The sequence below is a fragment of the Pimephales promelas genome, chromosome 13 (assembly GCF_988280905.1).
Source record: "Pimephales promelas chromosome 13, fPimPro1.hap1.1, whole genome shotgun sequence".
NCBI classification, from domain to species: domain Eukaryota; kingdom Metazoa; phylum Chordata; class Actinopteri; order Cypriniformes; family Leuciscidae; genus Pimephales; species Pimephales promelas.
In genome coordinates, this window is record NC_142781.1 from 17,984,514 (window position 1) to 18,006,055 (window position 21,542).

Here is a 21,542-nt window from a genome sequence, read left to right on the forward strand (position 1 = left end):
TGGTTACGCCTAGAAAGTCAAACGTCATTGATGTCGAGGAGCTATGGCGTTAGGTTGCGGCGTAAATGTCTGAGATGGAGATTGGATGAAGGCAAGGACCTGAAATGCCCGTATGGCAAGAAATGTCACCCTAGCTGCGGTCCGCATGCTCTGTTTATCTTAAATTAGGTACATTACAACAAATTAATTATGCTTATTAGGAAGCCGTATTTAGATAAACGATTCCAAGGTTTTCTATTCTTAGAAAATTATTTGAGGGATGTTTTACTCTCTTCAATTACGGAGTCCTCACTTTGAACACGATGTTACATAACACGAATGACACTGACCAGTGATGATGTTTCTCCTCGTTCATTTATTCATCTCCATCTATTCGTTCTCGTTTCTTCACTCAACTGAGTGTGTTCATTGAGTTCATCACAGTTGCCACGTTGTTTTATAGGCTACATAGCTTTCAATTACTTCTTCTTTTCTTTATTTTTAACTAAAATATTATTAAAAGAAGAAAATTTATGAAATAGTTGTAGTCTTATTAGTTGTCAGGGGATTTTTAATTAAATATAATACGGCTTAATTTGGTCGTGACTCGGTATGTTAAGGAAACATTTGAGTGAAAGATTCACTCATTACACAAAGTATTCTCATAGTCACTGCCTACTGGTGTAATCAAACAGTGTACGAATCACCAAACGAATCGTTTGGTGAAAGATGATTTGATTGTAGCCTACTGAATCAAAATCCCACGACTAAGTGCATTTCAATGTCCGTTCTTATGAAGATTGGAAGATTAATTTTTTTAGCAGTTAACCACACTATTACATGATAATTACATTAATATTTAAATTTTTAGAACTGGAGAAAAGTTCAACAAAACAGTCAATTCCACTGTTCGTTGCGATGCACTTTGTATTTATAACCACAGGATGGCGATAAAGTACCTTAACATTAAGGCTGGCCTTCTCTGTGTGAAGGTTCAGTGTGATGAACTCAATGAACGCGGTTTGACAAAATATGAAAACTGTTCAAAAATCTTCCCTGGTAGATTACAAATAGTTTACTTTGTCAGATTTTATAAGTATAAATATTCCATGTCTCATTATGTCATTATTATTAATTATTTTTTTTTAGAATTGGAAAAACGTTATATAAAATTAGTTGTCTAGCACATCATGTCACACTACTGACGTCAATGCTTGAAATTTCATGCTGACTACACTCAAAATAAATGGGATTTAATTTTATTTTTTATTCTGCAGTGAATGTGTAAAAACAACACAGTCAGTTAATAGTGAATGTGGAAAAATACAACCCGAGCTAGCCTAAATATGTGCGTATTGTAGCAAGACCCTGAGTGTGGAAATACAGCAGGAAATAAGCAAGGTCCTCTATAACTTACACACCGGTTAAAATGAATACATCATGCAGTAAGTAGACCTTTGTCCAGAGAACTGACATATTGAGAAACAAACTCAAGCACACACACTTAGACTGATAAGGGGTAGGTGCATTGAGTTGGTCCTAATCAAAAAGCCATTTTTCACAAACATCATGCTGTAATTAATCACACAAAACACTCATTTATCTCTTTGTAATGGAACTATTGAATTAAAAAAAAAAAGAATTTCAGATGACAAGAACACAAATACAGTGGTAATTTAGTTTCTATTCACTGTCATTACACAAAATGGTAAGAGCATTGCAGACGAGGAACCAGAGATTACAGATACAGTACATTTGTGAGTTTAAATGACCATGAACAGGCTCAAAGTATACTGTACAAGCTTCATTCATAATGCAGTTACTTTTTTTCATCTGGCCTTCTGTGATGCCCACTTCAGCTCAGCGCACTGTATAATGATGACCGTAGAAAATGCTTATTCAGTTATGGCACATTTACCATAAGCATAACTAATGACAATTGAATATATGCTCAACTGTTTCCTTTATACTGGTGCACAGGTAAATTGTTTACTAATTTGTCACCATCCAAATACGTTACCAGAAACCTGGTAATAAATTCCACATAATGTACATTTAAAAAAAAAGTGAAAGGAAAAGCTATCAATTACCAATTACCTTACATAACCAACAATGTCTTTTTGCAAATAAACATTAAGGACGTGTTCACAGAAAGACAGCTGTGGTGTCCTGTGCCTAGTTGGAGAATAAAGTTGCCCTGAAAACAAGGACGCAAGGCACTGGGGTTTCTGAGCAGAGAGCAATGAATGTATATCAGCGATCTGTCCTCCATTGGCTTTACAACATTTTCTTGTGAAACTGAACACACTAATAAAACAACTGCAAGTACAGAGTACTAGTTCACTGACAGACAACATATAAACTACCTAGGTTAATACTGACAACTTGTTATCTGAAAATACACATTACCATGATGACCATAATCATATTTAAACGGTTAAAAATGCAGAAGTGAAGAAAGCAGGGAAGTTCAGTCGATCCATTTAATAAAACCACACTGAGTGCTTTTCTGGAGAAACAAGAATTTCAATGCATCTTCTCCAAACTGCTGACATCATGGAACAAACCGGATGTCTTAAAGCAGTCATGCAGAACATCTGCGACAATCTGAAAACACGTGACAGCTCTGAATTTGAATGACTCGATTTAGCCTAATGTTACGAAAAGGGAAAGTTCAATAAAAAATGCTAAATTATATATATATATATATAATTTTAATGCCATAATGAAAGTGGATGGGGTTACATTTTTGTTTTTTCGTGCACATTTGTCTTTGTTTGTTGTATTTTATGTCCATATAATGACAGTGAATTGTGTCCAAAAACTGGACCATGTTCCACAGGTTTGTGATGATGAATAAATCATTACATGAATTTTCATTTTAGGGTGAACTAATGAAAGAAAACTGAAAAATACTACAATGGAAAAAGCTACAAAAGTCTACTTGCAAGTTGCAATTATTTGTTTAAACTAAAACTAGTACAATTTGCTTGAGTTGACTGAGCTATTCACACACACTGCATAAATAATATTACTCATTGTAGTAATACCTGAAAACATATCTGATGAGTATAAATAATCTAAACTGACAATGACAGAATGTTTAGAGATATGTGGCTTTCATATTCAGAGCAGTATTTTCCCAGCTTGGGTTTTAGAGCAACACATCCACAGGAAGTTCATGTATTCAGTATTCATACTGACAGGAAGTTCCTCCCCTCACCTCTTATTGTGAGGCCCGAGTTCAACACGTTTTAAATAAGAAGAGAAATTTCTACACCTCTCAGAATTTGGAGTGTCTTTCCTGAACCGTTGAATGAACCACTGGGGTCACAACATTGAATGGATCCACAGAAGAAACAAGCCCTGGGATAAATGATAAATGACATATTGTTATATGAGAGTGGGCCCTTGAGGGAAAACCATGACAAGGATACAAATGTCTGTCAAGGGTAGTCACTCAGGTTAGTTCGTTTCCGAAGAATGAAAACTGCAGATTCTGTATATAGTGAGAAACATTCCTGCGTATTAGATTTAGGGTGGGTGGGTGTCAGTCAGCTGAGGAGAAATAACTGAAGACAAATGCAGGAAACATTTGAGACCTTTCTGAGAATGGCTTATAAACATCAATGTTAAAGACTTAGAACAGGTCACATGCACTCACTTAAAAAAACTGCAGACTGATCTCTCACAGATGACAACAAATGTTCCTAAAAACCCTGCTTAAAATTATTAGATTAATAAAATCTTAATCTAAGGTCAAACAAAACAAGTGAAATAAATTATCTTGGCAATGGAGCTGGTGATATTATCAACATCATGAACCTCATTCGTGTTTGCACCCAAAAGGCTGTTTGGACCAGGTCAGGTATAGATTTTAGCTAGGATAAAAAAAAAAACACGGATAATAACTAGGATGAAGTGGGGATTTTCTTCAGGATAAGCCAAGGAAGCTAAAGAGAAGTGGGACCAGGAACACGCAGCAGTAGGCCACTGTGCCATAAACAATAAACCGATATGCGAGTTCCACTTGCGCATGTTGTCTAGCCTTCCGCACGTCATCCGAAGGCACGCCGAAGATCTTGCACGCCAATGGGATCGCCACAACCTTCATGGCAGCTCTGACGGCCAGAAGCACCGCCACTCCCACCAGAAGCCGCAAGATAGAGCGGGCCAATAGGGCCCTGTCGATCAGGGGAAGGGTGAGCGGTAGAGCTTCTTCAGGAGGATCTGGCAGCAGACCCAGTTGGTAGTTCAGACGAGATGCCAACGCGGCTCCGACAGCTGTGGCCAACGCCTGGGCCGTGTCGCCACGAGACGTGCTCCATGAGTCCAGCGAGAAAGCCACAAAGCTGAAGCCAACGTGCACTAGCAGGGCGACCAGAGGGGCATAGCTGTGGGACAGGTAGAACGTGTCAATGTCATCCAGTAGGGGGTGAAGGACCGCCAGGATGAGCACACTGTAGAGGAAGCCTGTGATCACCTCCTGTAAAGATGAAGGCCAAACTAATTAGAAAGAAAAATCATGAATGGTCCTTGGGTTATGATCCAAATCAAGTCAAAAGTTGTTCTGATTTTGCTGACACATGCTGCAATGCTGGCATTTCTCATTGTTTATTACAACTGGTGGCCAGGCAAACATATGGAGGTCAGTGAAAACATGGAACAGGAAACGTGTGCGGAATTAACTGGGACATTCATAGTTTACAAGAACATTAATCCTGAAATGAAAAATTGCAGTGAATTCTACAATAACCCGAAACAGACCTGAGAACAAGCTGAAATGTATAGCATATTTTGTAGATCTGATTAAAAGGTACCATTTATTTAGGATTTACACTAACGTCAGCTGCTTTATTTTGTGGGTGGCCCAAAAGGTTAAAGCCAATGTTCAGGGCACTTCTCTACTTTGTGTGAGATTTCACAAGTCGTCCCTTGTGTCTTCCAGCTCAACATTTCTTACACTGGAGCCTCGTGAAAATTGGGAACTGAATCTTGTAACATTATTCCTTCAGACTTCCTGCTTTTTGACATTTTAAGTGACTGTTTGGATTGACGCATTTTCTGTCCAATGATTCTAGGTGGTCTTGGAAATGATTGGCTGGGGTTTTGAGTCCTGCCCGTTCCACAGATAATTAAATTGGTTAATTTTCATTTCAGTGCTTCTAACTCAGTAGCTGTAGTTAGGAACAGAATTTCAAGTGATTGAAAAGATGGTTAAAAAAGAAAAAAAAAATTACATACCCCACCTTTAATTGAATGTGTTTTAATTTATTTGGCCAAAAATGTTACCAACCCATATGTTTTTCTATACAACTCATCTGCTGTGTGAGATTAATTTCTTTTAAAGAAGTAATTAATACTTTCATTCAGCAAGCATGCATTTTTCAGCAAGTATCACAACCTTTGAACAGTACTGTGCCATCATCTTTTAAATCAAGCAAGATTTAAAACAAGCAGTGGGATGGTTCAACAATTACCTATCAGGGAGAACACAATGTGTGCAAGTAGACTCTGCCTCCTTAAATATTTCAAAAGGGGTGCCTCAAGGTTCAATCCTTGGGCCTCTTCTTTTAATCATTCATACAAACAACCTCTATAATAATATAAAATTACAAACTATCATTACTATGCTGATGACACTTTACTCTATTGTTCTGCGTCCACATTAGGTCAAGAAGTCACAAATTTACAATCCACTTTTAACATCATACAATATAATCTGGCTAATTTAAAATTGGTTCTAAACTCAAAAAACAAAACAAAAAAAACAACAACAAAAAACACCTCACTCTTTCACTCTGGGAAAGTCAACTAAAAATATGTCCCAAACATTTGTACATTTTCTGGCAAAGAAATCGAAGTGTCACATTATAAATACTTGAATAATAAATCCCTGTCTTTTACATTGCATGTCCAAGATTTGGTTAAAAAATTGAGTTTTTTTTTTCTTTAGAAACAAGTCCTGTTTATCTTTTGAAGCAAAAAAACAACTTGTCTGTCTTGGACTATGGTGATATTTTATACATGCATTCAAGCTCCCAGTGTCTTCATGCTTTGGACACTGTTTCATGGAGCCTTGAGATTCATCACAAACTTAAACTCTCTCACTCATCACTCTTTGCTGTATTCTCGGGTCGGGTGGTTCTCCCTCACCATTCGGTGTTGGATAAACTGGCATCTTTTTATTTATAAGGCAGTATTAGGATGACTTCCTCCTAATCTGAACACTTACATCCTTCCGAGGTCTGCAGGGACATATCACCTGCGCTCTCAGAATCTGTTTTTATTGACAGTCCCCAAAACCCACACTGTTTTTGGCAAAAAGGCGTTTAATTGTGCAGCAACATCTGCATGGAATCAGATTCAAAATGAACTACAGTTGAAGGAGTTGGTCTCACTTTATTCTTTTAAATGTGTTTTAAAGGACCTTGCAGAAAGGCAGTCTGTCTGTCATTGCTGTTAAATTGATTTAGGACTGTACCCAGGTTTTTTATGATGACATTGTTGTTTGAATATGAGTTAAAGTGTGTCTATGTATTTACCTGTAAGTGTTTCTTTATCTATTTGGAATCATGTTGCTGCCACTTGCCAGGACGACTCTTGTAAAGTTTTTTTTATTTTTTGTTATCCTGGTTAAATAAAGGTTTGAATGAAAAGAGATCTGTTCAGTGAATCAGTTGTTCCACCCTCAATGATCCAGTCACAGTATGATGATTTATCATTTTTGCTACACACACACACAGGATTTTTATGATGGAATACTTATAATAGTTTTTGCCCCGTATTTGCTTGACAGCCTCAGTTTCATTATCAAGAAATGATAGAGGGTTCAGCACTTTTCCCCAGATGAAAGTATGTCAAACGGGTTTTAAAAGGTATGAGATAGTAGTTCAGTAAATTATCTATTTTCTCCTAGTCGCCTGATTTGATGTGGAGCATGTTCAAGGTTAACAGAAGACTAGAGACTAACTTTGGACACCTCGCGATAACACTACGATCTGATAGTCTTTATGTGATACAGTCATGCTGATGTGTACTTAAAATGGGTAAAAGATCAATGCAACCTGAGAATGAACTCTTCTCTTTAGAGATTGACTCACTTAAGCTAAGTTCACACTGTCAGTCCAAATCAGATGTTTGTGCATATCCGAAATCTGTTTTGAGCTCGTTCATATGTGGTTTGAAATCCTATTTGGAAATCAGTTTCAGTCCGACTGGTTTATGTGACTTTCCCAAGCCACGAAAAATTAAAACATCAGACGTTGTAATAGGAAACATGCTGATAGTCCCTGCAGAAACAAGGTTGTGTTTTTGCAAAGTGTAGGACGAGCAGAAAATGAACATATAAAAGAGACATGTTTGGAAACCAATGGAGATGACAGCATGGAATAAAGCAGCTCATACGAGATGCGTGGCGGCTACACATTGTCATGTTGTAAAAAAGACACCATCTCTATTGCGAACCCCTTCATGTTGTTTTGACATACCAACACAATGCCATGCCATTACCATAGAACCCAATGCAGATATTCCAGAAAATGAAAGAACGGCGATGGACACACAAATCAGAACTGTATATCTGTGATACGCAATGTGGACAATCAATGTTAGATCCAAATGGGATACAAAAATAATTAGATATGGACTGACAGTGTTAACATAGCCTTAGATCTGACAGATGTGTAGCTTGTTCGACCTGTCCATGCATACATGCTTCTCCATATACTGCAGGCCAAAAGACTCAAATTCTTTCTAGCAGAGACTCTCATTTGCACTTCTGCTCTAGCCCTTCCCTCTATCACTTTTGAAGTTAGAGGGCTGAATTGGTGCTGGAAAGATCTAAGCTCTCCTTGAGACTTTCTTTCGTAATCCTTTTTACCAAAGCTCTCTGATCACAGGCTTTTCAGTCCAAAGCTGTCAAACAGCCCATCAGGGGCTCAACAATAAGGATTTTTCAATTTTGGCTCGGTTGGTCCTCTAGTTCAGAGCACACATCGGTTCTCCCGTAACCATATTGAATGAGTTCTATGTGTGTTGATCAATGTTTTTTTGTAAAAGACTTTTAATGTCTCTTCGGAAGACTTGGATTAAACCGATCGATTAATTCATTCCGGGTTACAATGTTGTTGTTTTTTACTTTTTAAAATGTCAAAGTTCTGGCATGAACTTTCAGTGAAGGGACAGAGATTCCTCAGGTTTCATTAAACATATTTTCATTTGTGTTTTTCGAAGATTAACAAAAGTCTTAAAAAAAGCAAGATTCTGAAAAAAAAAGTGAGATATGATGCAACAGCCAAAGATGTCATGTCAAGATCTGCATGTCCAACAAAAACAGAAAAAGTTGATATATCCAATGATTAATTAACATACTTTTTCTGAAAACCGTCAGTGCAAAACATGACTGATTTGTTGATAATATAACTTGTAACTATTGTTTCCAAGTTACTCTAGTCATTTTGAAATAATCTCATTAGATGTTAGTTATTTGAACAACTTTTTACTTGGCATACAGAACAATTTGCAACAATGTTGAGTTTGGTGCAAATATCTCGTTCAGTTGACGAGTTATAGGCGATTTAATCGAAGGGGTTCCTCCCACTTGGGACGTTTTTGCGGCCCTTAGGGACCGTGAACCCAAATTTCAACTTTTTTTTGGATAATTATTGACATTCGTTCTCCATAGAATCTTGCCGCATTGGTTTGGTTCCGGCCTAAAAAAAATTTCGACATAAGATATAGTTGGTTAATCGCTGAGCCCCAGTTAACAGACTTCACTGGCTTGAACTTTGAACACAATATTCACACAGTACACAATCTAAACTTTCTTGAGCGTGCAGGTTTCCATAAAGATGATTCAGCCACCTTCGTTGTGAGCACAGAATTAAAATAACAAGGTTCCCATCACCTAGGCAACCAGTATCTGCTTTCTAAATCTGTCCGCTCTCACCAACAGCTTTAAACAAATAAAGAAAGACATAATTTATTAAAATAACAGGTGTGTGAAGTTAGTCATTGTTACTGCATGCGAAACCTGCAAGAACTGATGACTAATACACAGTATGTTGATCTTGATGACTAAAGCAAAGCTTATGTTTTGAGCTGTCTACACATCAAAATGTAAACGGATCCCCACCGGCTCATACAAGCCCAAGGGAAGCAATTATCCGATCAGATATCTTTTGTGAGAAAAGCATGGAAAACAGATGAGCTTTCGAAGATCAGAGGATACCGAGTCAGCAGTGATGACTCACTGATTTGCTTCGTTTCAGGGGCTCTACTGACAGGAGAGGGTTGCAAAGACTGAAGCAGCATATATTAGGCTTCTTCTTGAACTGTTACCAAAACCTTAGTCACGAAGCTGCTGGAAAGTTCCACAACCTCCAAAAAACTGAGAAGAGTGCAAATTATAGCGCACAGCTGAATGTGCCTGAACAACAAAAAATTTTAAGATGCTAAAACAACAATCATGCAAACTTACTAGTGCAGCTATCTAACATGGTCATAGATTCGAAAGGGATAGTTCATCCAAAAATGAAGACTGTCATCATTTACTTACCTTCATGTTGTTCCAAAACCTATGACTGTCATTTTAGGTAGACAGAGTGATCAAATTTGATGAAAACATTACTCACCAGGACAGAGTGCATGCCCATATAAATCCTGCTGATGCACACGAGGACACTCCAGAACAGAGCTAAGCTCAATCCAATCATGAATGGGTACTGTTGAACACAGAGAGGAAAGACTTTTGAGGAAACGGCAGTTAAAAAGACAGTAAGGTCATTTCATTCATTCATGGGGGGGTTTACAGGGCCAGATTTTCCTCATATTGTGACAATATGGCAAAATACATTTTTTGACAACAGCTCACTTAATACGATTTTATGTTGAAATGTCTTGTTTTTCGTGTTAACTATTGACTGAGAACAATAAAAAAACAATAAAACTGCAACAAAAATAGACTCTTAAAAACAACTTTTACTCTGCTCCTGCTAGGTGCCGCCACACCGCCTCGCTGTGCAGTTTGAATGCTCTAATCCTGTTTTTATGAGTGCCGAAAAAAAATACGCTCTGCTTAGTAAAGGACTAAAGGCTTATAACTGAACAATACCTATGATGATCACTGACAAATAAAGCAACAGTATCAGGACAGAGTAGGGCAAAGTTCCTAGGATTGAGACCATGCGCAGTTGGAAGAGAAGTGGATTGAAGCAGCTGCTGATCTGCAGAATTGCTGGATTTCTCATTAATCAGACAACAGATCTATTCATTTTTGGCATTCGGCTAAACCTTCTTTCTGTGCTCATTTATGCACCATTAGTCTGGGCAATATACCAGTACCTCCCAGAAATCCATCAACATTGACTACCCTGTGCATATGTTAAAAATTTGGACTAACTTGACCTCACTGGCTCTCATCTGCAACTTCCCGAAAAAAAGAAAAGAAAAAAAAAACAGTTTAAAGAGGTCCTATTATGGTCTTTTACAAAGTTTTGATTTTGTTTTGGGGGTAGAATATGCTTTCACGCTCGATTGTTCAAAAAACACATTATTTTTCATATTTATTTTATTCCACTCTCTCCCCAGTCTGGCCCAAACCCGTCATTAGTTCATGTTTTGAGAAGCCCCTCCTTCCGAAATACAAAATGTGCTGTGATTGTTAAGCTGGCCTAGTTTGTTGTGATTGCCACTGTGTTCGGGAAATGTCACACCCCTTACCATAACCGCGAGTTTCATTTGCTCGGGTCAGGTGTAAATATTAAGATTGGCGTCAATTTCAAACCAATTCAAGCCTGACTAAGAATGTTAACAAACAAGAGGATCGTGCAGAACGGATTTCATGGACTTTGCAAGCATGGATTTCACAGGAGGACGTTTCAGAATGGTATTTTTAGTAATTTTCTTATACATTTTATATACTATTATACACTACTTGTTGAAAAAACTATGGTAATACAAAGACTAGGCTAATCGATCACAAAAACTATGGTTAATTTTTCGGCAGTAAACAGTTTTACAAAAGCAAGAGCTTGCAAAAGCTACAGTAAACACTATCAGCACTAATGTTGGCTAGAAGGCAAGCAAAGCCAAACAGCTTTGCCCTTTGTTTACATCATAACATAAAACTTATAATTGGAACTGTTAATAGAAAACACAACTGCAACTTTAATAATACTTAAAAAAAAAAAAATTCCCACTAAGTTCATGGGTTTTGGGAAAAAAATAGTCTCTCTTTGACAGTGACTCTAATGAAGCTCAACCAGGCACTTTTTTTTGAATATTTGAATCAATCTTCTGCAAAAAAAAATCAACAGGCAGGCACAATGGTGAAAGAAGAGGAAACATGTTTGAGGCTATTGTTCCGAGTTTCCTGCTAAATTTAACAGGATATGAAAGCAAGAAAATCTAAAGACTACTCTGTTTTGTGCTCAAAATGGTGGTTAAGACTTCAGCCCTCAGTACGTACAAGACATATTATCGGTCAGTTTCTGCTAATGTCAGAGGAAAAGCTGGGGAAAAAGGATGATCCTCCATAAAAATTCTAAAGGCTTTTTGCAGAACAATATCAACTAGCCTATATACTCTAGCACATATAGGCTAGATGTATCAAGAGAGTTATCATAAGCAATCACACAACCTCTTCTGAATATATGCTAATTATTGTTGAATGTAATGATTTCTTTGACACCAACAAGCATATGATTCAATAAACCCAGCATAGAAATCCATATTTATGAATAGTACAGCGCACCGCATTGACCTTTAGTGGTTAAAGTAACAAAGCCTGCATATTTCGTAAAAAGATGGAGATTAATGTCCTGTCTGGAAATGCATTCACAGGGGACCTCGATTTGCCAGATGAGTCAGTTCTACAATAATATGCAAAAGTAAAAGAGTTTTCCACTGAATGCAATAGACTAAGAACAGACCACTTTTGTGATGTGTAAATCAATAACGTATGAACTTTGAAGACATTAGCATGGCATCCATCGTTCAGCTGCATGAACTTCCCAAAGCGTGGTCAAATGAACTGAATATAGAAAGCAAAAACAGTACTTTCCCTCAAGAGAAACTGCTTATTTCAGTGTTTTTGATCCTGCAAGATATAGCCAGTTTTAAAGTACAAAGCATTAAAAATAAAGGCCCGTTCACACCAAGAGCGATAAATATAGCTTTATGAGTCCAGACCAAAGAATGATGGTAAATGGAAATGGACAGCATTTATATAGCGCTTTCATAGACCCAATGGCCACCAAAGCTTTACATTTTGCCTCACATTCACTCATTCATACACCGACGGGGGTGTCAGCCATGCAAGGCGCCATCCAGCTCATCGGGAGCAGCTGGGGTCTTGCTCATGGACACCTCGACACTTGGTCAGGTGGAACCGGGGATTGAACCACCAACCTTTCGGTTTGTAGACAATCTACATGAACCGCTGTCATTGTTTTTATTGTTCTGCAGCTCGAAAAAAAAATTGTTCTAAAAGTGAATTAAGCTATATTGTTTCTCTTTGACTTCATTGTTGTGGTGTGGACTCTGCTATTCTTTTATATTTATCGTTATTTATCGTTATCATCCTTGACGTGAACTGAGATTATGCCTTAGATTTTAAGCTTGTATAAAAATGACTCATTGAAACTAATGGTAACTTAAACATTTTAATAGCTCATTTAATCTAAGAGTGATGAGAGGCTGGGATCAAATGTATGGAGAAGTATGTATGTATAGAGACTGCAAAACCTTCAAAGGGTTTTGCCTCTGTCAAAGTTCTGCTGTTTCTATAAATGGCAATACATTGAATTACATATTTTTGGGATGAGACGATGTCGATTATAGGCCTAACTCTCTTGATGCTACATCAGCAGCTGAGGTATGAAGTGAGAACACATCCTTATTATCAGCATCTTTTACTGAGACACTGACAACTTGCTAAAGGCAGGTTGTTTTGAGGACAGATGTTCAGAAAGAATATAGCAAACCTAAAAGTACAGCAAGTCTTTTTTAACATGTACTCGTAGACCTATCTTGTATTTGTTTTCATTAACTAGCATATATTTTATTAATCAAATGTGCCAGAGGGCCATTGATGAAGGTTTTGTACAAGGCACGGTAATTGCTAACTATGGCTCTCCTAGAAAATTTTCCAATCGTTACAAGTATCTATATTTCATTGTACTAGAGCATCAGCTTATTAATTGTGCTAATTTTATAACTCATTTTGAACGGCCGTTGCCAGAAGCCAGTGATCATAGCTTAATTTTTAAATATGGATATATTTTTTTTTAATAAAAACCATCGCGTCACTTCAGAAGGTCTTTATTAACCCTGTCTTATGGATTATTTTTATGATGGATGCGCTTTTTGGAGCTTCAAAAACTCGGACACTACTCAATGCTATTTACAAAGCTGAGAAGAGCCAGGATGTTATCAATGTCTGGCTGAAAGAAGAAAGTCATATACAACTAGGATGGCTTGAGGGTGAGTAAATTATGGGATAATTTTCATTTTTAAGAGAACTATTATTTGTACAAACAATAACTAATGGGAGTGATGCATCATGCACAAAATGCACAAAAAAGTCCAAGACTAGGCTAATTGAAAACCTAATCAATCACTATAGAAATAATAAGTGACAATGCATATTACGTAAAATAAAAATAAATGCTAGTTAGTTAAGGAAAATTGTTAAAACAGATTGCCATAAACAGAAATAATCAACTTTCTACTTGCTTCAGGTGGGTACGATTATCGATTGATAATTGGTTTTGTGTGTGGAAGTATAGGCTTCTGTACCTCCCACCGGCTGCATGTGAGCATGAACAGAGAGAAAGGCAGCGCGGTGCCGGACATGGCATGTGTGGAGGGCATACTGTACTCCGTGTTGTAGAACACCTCAACTTTGACCACAGGAGGAGAGGGAGGACGGGTCCACCGGACCAGATCTTTCGTGGACTGGCCGAAGAACAGCACCCAGGCCCACACCACGATGAGCTGCCGGCTCACATAGGGGTCGACGTTCCACATCAAGAAGGGGAAGAACACGATGAAAAACATCTCATTGCCCAGCTCGGTACCAATGGTGAAGAGATAGAAGAGAAACTTGTTCTCGATGATGAACTCCTGCCCAACATCCCCAGTCAAAGAGTTTCTGCGTAAAGGCGTCACTCTGCCTTTGGGGTCCCTCTCTGCCTCTCGCCCCGAGGGTGCGTTGAGAAAAGCAGCGGAACATTCTTCCGGTTGAACATCTCCAGCGGCATTTAAACTTTTTCTCAGCCTTTGGCCCGGGAGTCCTTGTGCTGAATCCCCACTGGCCGCGCTGTCTTCCTGGTATTGCCCCACGCAAACACCGTTGACCGCAAGCTTCGCGTCACTCTCGCTAGCCTCGGTTGTTTTTTTAGGAAATGTGCCGCGGACGCCGCAAAACTGCTGGAATCTGGCGACATGGCAGGGATCCTGTAGGTATCGGCAAAGGCAAACGAATCTGTGGAGCGCCTCGCTTGCCATGGTGAAACCGAAAGGGCTCTTTTACCTGAATCAATATCACGCGCGCGCTGCGCGCGAGATGCTGTAAACACAAGCGCGTGCAAAGCTGCGCTAAACAATAGGAGATTATATTGTGCGGCGCGTAGCTTTCCAATCCTCGAGTCTTCAAACCACAACAGACATTGGTAAAATAGAGTGGCTATTTGACTTGGAGCTGGGAAGTACCCGTCCGTTATTAAACAGGGAGGTCGACACAGATGAGACTTGTAACGTAACGTTACGTAGTTGAAGGCGGGGACGCGCGCATATAATGACGTACAGTAGGTCCCGGTTATTTTCAATTACGGTCTGCAGAAAATATTTAATAACTAATAAATTATAACTATCATGAAACAGAATGATCCAAAAATGGGTGGCGCTCAACATTCAGGAAAGATGACTCCAAATTATAAATCTTCCTCAGTTATTCACTGTACATATTCAATGGATATTGCGTTTTTGGTGTAATTTTCAAATGTACATGATCTTACAGTACGCTTTTGAAGCAGCTCTTTTTAATGGCGTTTTCACGTGGTATCTGTTACTTTTCTCCTCGCTGGGCAGGCTTCACCAATCACACTAAATTATTTTGTATTGGGATTGCTGGGATTCCTATTTGTACGAATGGCGGAAAAATACTCACTTAAATCATTCGGGTTTTTTTTTTTTTTTAAAAGATGTCTCAAGACAAAAACGTAATAAGATTTAATTGTGGCCTTTTAGATTTCGGCAGCAGTCAAGTGCCCCCTAACTATTTTTGTGACATCATTCTTGGCAATTTTTTAACCTGTGCAACTATGCATGTATAATTCACAAGCAACTTTTCAAAAAAGCAATTGAGAAACTGATGCATAAACAGAACAGGAATATAGCATAAACAAGAAAATTATTTCAACCTATAGGTCTTCTAAATAAGTAAAGAGGTTAATTTGGATAATGAAATAACTAAAGAAAATTAAGTTTGGATTGATCAATTATCTTAAGAATAGAAAGGGGGGGGGTGCATGTCGATGATATGTGTAATGAATAGTTCTGCTGACACTGGTACAACTGCATCTCATGGGTTTAAATAGACAAAGAAAAGCACTACACAACACTGGATTTAGACCTTTGACACTGCCTTATGCCGATTACAACATATGACTGTGGAGCACACCAGACACAGAGGGAGCTTTGTGGTCAGATAAAAAGTTTCCCCTAAACTAATCGTTTTAACAAAATTACCCCTAAATTAATCAGATTTCATTCACCCTGTGGGACCATCATAGGTTACGTCTTGTAGCCACTTAAACATCTGGTGCAGTGACGTTTAACATTTCTCCACTAGAGGGAGGTTTTACACAGCTGTTGATTAACTGGCAGTGTTGAATGAAGAAGAAAAAAATTATAATATATATATATATATATATATATATATATATATATATAAAATTCACAATTTGGCCAAAGACTGTAACATGAAGAATATCAAGGCTTTCTAAGCAGGAGATTTGTAAGCTGAATCATACCAGAAATGCAATAAAAGGATGGGTTGATTTCTTTATTATATGCATTTATGTATATACAAATATGTAATTATATTTAACAAATACTAAACATAAGAAATAATGAAATGCTTTAAACTTCAAATTATAAAATAAAATACTGGATTACATAATACAATAACTTTTAAATTTAACTTATAGAATCTAGGATGAAAAAAAAGTGCTGTTTTGTGCAATTTAACTGACACCCAATTAATGACTTGGTACAATATAGCCATTTTACCACTTGAATCTTGTCCGGTCTTTGCGTCTCACTAGAAGAGGAAAAACAAATACGTACACACACATACATATATACATAAAAATCAAGTATTATACAAGTTTAATGTCTCCCAGTAAAATTTATGGTTTATTGAAATTATACTTGCATGCATTTTTGTCTTCCTCCATCACACTCAGAAGCCAGTCCTGTGTCTGTTCTGGCTCCCCTTTTTCAGACAAAATACATCATATCAGCACCAATATCTGACCCAAAATTTGTTTGTTTTTTTGTCTAAAAGAGGGCCTTAGCTTGTTCTGACCTGGTTTGCCAAAGTTTTGATAGGTTCTGGTCCTGAGGGATGGAGGTCTCCCTTTACCTTTACGACTAGACAGGGCTTGAGTTCCAGAGTCTGATGTTACCATTTCAACTTTTCTGTGGTGTCTTGATTTAGTTCCCTTTACACCATGTGCCAAAGCCATGTGAAAAGAGAAACAACCCATTTTCAGTCTAATTGAAACAAACATACAGTTGATTTATATATATATATATATATATATATATATATATACACACATACATATAAGTGATCTCAAAGGGGCCGTGAAAATGCATTAGCAGATTTTTATATAGTTTCTAGAGGTAAGCGTGTCCAAAAAAAAAACAACCCCAAAACATTACAGTAATTGTAAAAACTGTCTTTTTTCATCCACATGTTCACTCTGTCACACTTGATGGACAGACAAGAGTTGTTAAGGTGATTGATTTATATACTCATGCTAGGCATGTAGAGGAAAACTGTGGCTACCAATGGGGCAGTTTAAATTCCCGGTGTTTCGGCATGGAAAACAAAAACTCGTGACCCTTTTAAACTAAACAATGACCATTAATGATGTCAAGCAAAGCAGTATTTGTAGCAACAAGAAAATCTCAAACCTTTGACACCTGACCATATGATTTTGACTTGATGGTAGCCAGCAGATCAGCTCTACTGGAGGACTGCAGAAAACAATGCCACAATGTTTAATTTCCATACATCTTTTTGTATCCATATGAAAGGTGTCTTTACAATGTAAAGTTCTAAGCAGGGTTTAACTCACCTCTGATTTCTGAGTGGTTTCCTTTTTAGAGTCGGTATCCTTTGCAGCCTAAGTACAAATGTAATAATGCACACTAGTAAGACAGTTAGGCCTATATAAAATGAACAAAAAAAAAAGCTATTTTTAAAACCCAATTTAAAAAAATAATACATCAAGGACATTCAGAAATGAAAACTAGTCAATGCATAGTATTAGAAGTCCACCAACTCACAGTGGTTTTGTCCTGCCACTGCTGGTACTCAGAAGTACATTTCCGAAGCAAATCTGTCAGGTTAAGCAGTGTCACTCCAGAGGATGTCGGCATTGATGATTTCTTCAGTCTCTCATAATGACCGTGCACGTTTGCAATTTCCTGCATATCATAAAATACTTCTTCATTAATTTCAAATAATCAGTTACTAATTATTTCAATCCTCCATTAGTTTCAAATGATCTCTACGACAAGAGAGATTACAAAAGTCAGAACTGTTTTAAACAGGAAATAAATATTACAATAAAAACATTTCACCATACTAAATACCCACTCCTAGCATTTCAAAGGAAGCAAGTTCAGCCACTCTGTCCTTGCGGGCCCGAAACTCTTCGTTCACATCATGCTGAACACGTTCGCTCGCTTCAAATGTCAGCTGTGAATCAGACACATTCAGAGTTTTCAGACACTGTTGGAAGATATATCCCAAAACACAATACCATAGGTAGAAGCTGCTGACCTTCTTGGGCATGGCAGTGAAATAAAAGGCCTTAGCTGACAAAAGCCTTTTTAAGATGTAAACAACATCCAAATGCTGGCAACTTTTTGCCTCTGTGATAAACTTCTGCACATCGGTCCAGTCCTTCATAGCAATCCTGATCTGATTAAAACAAGCAGTGAATTAACTTTGTTTCTCATATTCAGAAAAAAATTACAGGTTATGCTGAATCATTGAGCTTGATTAAAAAAAACAAGAGAATATAGACGGATCACCTTTTCCTTAGGCCAAACAAGTTGTGTATTGTAAAGGCCATAGATCATATACAGGCCTCCAACCCGAATTTGAAAACTGTATGGGGGCAGAAGGTATCTGTAGGCTATGGTGAAACAGAGCCGCGTGAAGGATCGGTTCTCAAGGTTGGAATAAGCTCCACTGGTGAGAGAGTGGAAGTAAAATACAAAAAGTGTAATTTATTCACTCTCATGTTGAAAGAATTAGCCTATTATATCTCTTTTTTTCCCTTCAAAATTAAAAGATAGAGCAGACCGCCCTGGCTTAGTGAAAGTGAATGGAAATGGACTTTGCAAAATGGACTCACCAACCTTTCATTCCAAACCTGTATGACTTTCTTCTGGGGAACATAAAATATATTTTTTTGAGAAATGTCTCAGTGTTTTAATGCCTCAGTGTTTCAGTGGTAACCACACATTTGGTTACCAACACTATTCAAAATATTTCCTTTTGTGTTCCACAGAAGAAAAATTAAAGTTATACAGATATTATGGTGTGTAAATATGACCATTTTCATTTTTGGGTGAAGTCTGTTACTCACACACAATCAGGTTATCTATGAAATGTGATACGTTAAATTCTCCTTTAGTTTTTTCTTCCAAAGACAACAAGTGGTGTTTGAACAACAGGAGTATGAGTGAATGGCAATTTTCATTGTTGGGTAAACCATTTAAGTGAGACAAAGATTTTAAAACACATAGTGCCTGTACGGATAAACTTTGGGGATTCAACAGCAGTGAATACATTTACAACCATTCAAGAGCAAGCCTGATTCGCGGATTTTGATAAGCAATATGCCAATTTAATTGTCTTTAAGACCACTGAACAATTAAGTGCAGTGCTGTAGATGTGTAACTTACAAAAAAACACTAGAGAAGTCCATCTCCCTCCAGATGGCAGAAAACTCCTCAAACCGAACCGTATCGGTCTGCTGGAATCGGCCTAGAAGCTCCTCGCAGTCGCTTTTGAAATGAGCCCCGTAGTGCTCGCTCTGCTTTTCTACAACCACACACTCACGTGAGAACCTAGCATTGATATCAAACAACCATATATGAAATCATATATAACGTTACAGTAACTTACTTTGCGCCATCACCTCACGTCCTCGAACTTTCCTGTTTCCAGAATGGTGGTTAGGTGAGTGCACCTGTGCGCGCGGTGATTTAACAACCAGGTGATCCTGTGTGGGACCGGGTGCGTTCTGTTAGGCCTAGCTTACGAATATGGTTCAAACCTGTAAAATTTAATCAAAATATGTTCAAATGAATACACGTTGCTTGCAAAAAAAGAAAAGAAAAAAAGAGTGTTATTACATTCTCTCAGTGTTATTACCATAGACAAAATTCAAAGAATATGACTACCGCTTTGGCGCGCTTTAATGTAACGTGGCATCGCTGTATCCTCACGATTCCTCAGTTCAAGCGGCACGCACGTGTCTTGAACCAACCAATCTGAGCTCTTTGTTAGACTACTAGTTCATAGATGATGTCTATGTACTAGTTACTATAGCACCAAATTAACATCAATTGACGTGTTAAAAAGTTAGATAAAAAAAACACATACAAAAAGCTAGAGAACAAAATGTCACCTATAAAGCCATTCAATGACAATGACCAACATGTTAGTTCGAAACTCTAGAGAGGAGCCTAAATCATTAAAATATTATAAAATGATTAGGCCTATACCTATAGGAAAGAGATTTACACTTTGATGAACATCTCACCTTGTGAGAAGACAAATTGGGATCAGTCATTGTGGATGAGGTTCAGGCTGTTGGACAGAAACAGGAGCACAGGGCCGGCTGCCTAGGCATATTTGTTGGGGCCAGGACGCCCTCTAGTGTCGCCCTTGGCCTACTTCCTATTAATCACAGAATTAGAATGACAAGTGAAAACAAAATGTTTATTAAACATGATCATCCTAAGGCCCCCTCAGCCACACGTTTAATTGCTTGTCTTTGGGGACGCAAAACTCAATCTCACCCAGGGCAATCAAAGAGCTAGAGCCGGGCCTGCAGGAGCACGACTAGTGAAAACACTGTTGCTGGTTTTGCGTGGGACCTCACCACCTACCCATGTCAAAAATTCTCTGGAGGAGGGCAGTATGCTCTTGTACTCAAATATTGACCAGTTTGGCAATGATACCAACAAAAACTATCAATAAATTCTTCGATCAAATCAATTTAATTTCTGATCTTACAACTGCCACAAAATTTGTCATTTAATTGTCTTTTTACATCAAAAATAAATATAGGCTATTACTCCACAAATCCCAAAACATTGATGTGTCCACAAATCCCTCATTAACAAATAGACACAAAAATATTTGATATTCAACATAATGTAATGTCATAGATCACAATTTTCCAGACACAAAATGAAATGCATTCATTTAAAAACTGTTTTGGCTGACTAAATCTCACAAATGTTAATATTCAAATGAAATTACAAAATTAAAAAATAATATATATATATATATATATATATCACTGTATAATAATATATTATAACACTCTCCACACTTTGTTTCCTTCTATTGTTGGTATTAACATTCAGTGCAGAGCTGCAGGCTCATGTTTGTACAGTTGGTTTGATAACATCATTAGAAATAACGATTTGGAGCCATTGAGTGTAAACGATGACAGCTGTGTTGCAGTTGTGTTCAACCTTTGCCACTCATGTTTAACATTTTGCAACACAAGTCCATCACAATGCAGAATGTGTTAAAAGTTTTTCAACACCAGTGCACCACAGTGCAGAATGTGTTAAGAGTTTTTTTTTTTTTTTTTTAAAGTGCATGAGATTGCATATAGTGACTAACCACCTGAACCTCTTTAAGGTTTTACAGAAAGAGTGGTTTATTCAACAAGTCAGTTTAGGCCTTTGAGAATTTGGAAAAAAAACTGTAAAACTGGCCTTGTATGCAATTGTAAAAAAAAAACCTGTATGCATTGGTTTTCCAATGCTTCTTACAATGGCTTCCAGCATAGTTACAATTATACTATATACAAATAAAACTTTTTTCTTTTCTAAAACACAAAGAAAAACAATTTTAAAAAGCAAAGCTGCTTAACTGCTTAATGTAATTAAATTATATTTTAACTAACTTTTTAAAAAAAATTCACATTTGAACTTAATAATAGATCCATATATATATATATATATATATATATATATATATTATGAAGTAATTTGTCAACTGAAACATG

At 37.4% G+C, this 21,542-nt stretch overlaps 2 protein-coding genes across 4 annotated transcripts; both read right to left on the bottom strand.

Moving 5' to 3' along the window:
* Positions 1-1,548: 1,548 nt before the first annotated feature.
* Positions 1,549-14,748, bottom strand: sgpp1a (sphingosine-1-phosphate phosphatase 1a). Its single transcript, XM_039692571.2, has 3 exons — positions 13,780-14,748; positions 9,615-9,704; positions 1,549-4,465 (listed from the first exon to the last, which is right to left on the bottom strand). The coding sequence occupies exons 1-3, from the start codon at positions 14,488-14,490 to the stop codon at positions 3,914-3,916; spliced, it is 1,353 nt and encodes a 450-aa protein (XP_039548505.2). The 5' UTR covers positions 14,491-14,748; the 3' UTR covers positions 1,549-3,913.
* A 1,285-nt stretch (positions 14,749-16,033) lies between these two features.
* Positions 16,034-20,201, bottom strand: snapc1a (small nuclear RNA activating complex, polypeptide 1a). 3 transcript variants are annotated; one of them, XM_039693111.2, is made up of 12 exons: positions 20,058-20,201; positions 19,418-19,568; positions 19,195-19,333; positions 18,316-18,475; positions 18,062-18,202; positions 17,876-17,977; positions 17,563-17,703; positions 17,352-17,399; positions 17,188-17,250; positions 16,574-16,709; positions 16,421-16,480; positions 16,034-16,306 (listed from the first exon to the last, which is right to left on the bottom strand). In XM_039693111.2, exons 2-12 carry the CDS (start codon positions 19,425-19,427, stop codon positions 16,272-16,274), a joined length of 1,035 nt encoding a protein of 344 aa, XP_039549045.1. In that variant the 5' UTR covers positions 19,428-19,568; positions 20,058-20,201; the 3' UTR covers positions 16,034-16,271. The 3 variants fall into 3 exon arrangements, with proteins under 3 accessions (XP_039549045.1, XP_039549044.1, XP_039549046.1); XM_039693110.2 differs by lacking the exon at positions 20,058-20,201 and adding an exon at positions 19,667-19,813; XM_039693112.2 differs by lacking the exon at positions 20,058-20,201 and adding an exon at positions 19,696-19,789.
* Between the last annotated feature and the right edge of the window lie 1,341 nt (positions 20,202-21,542).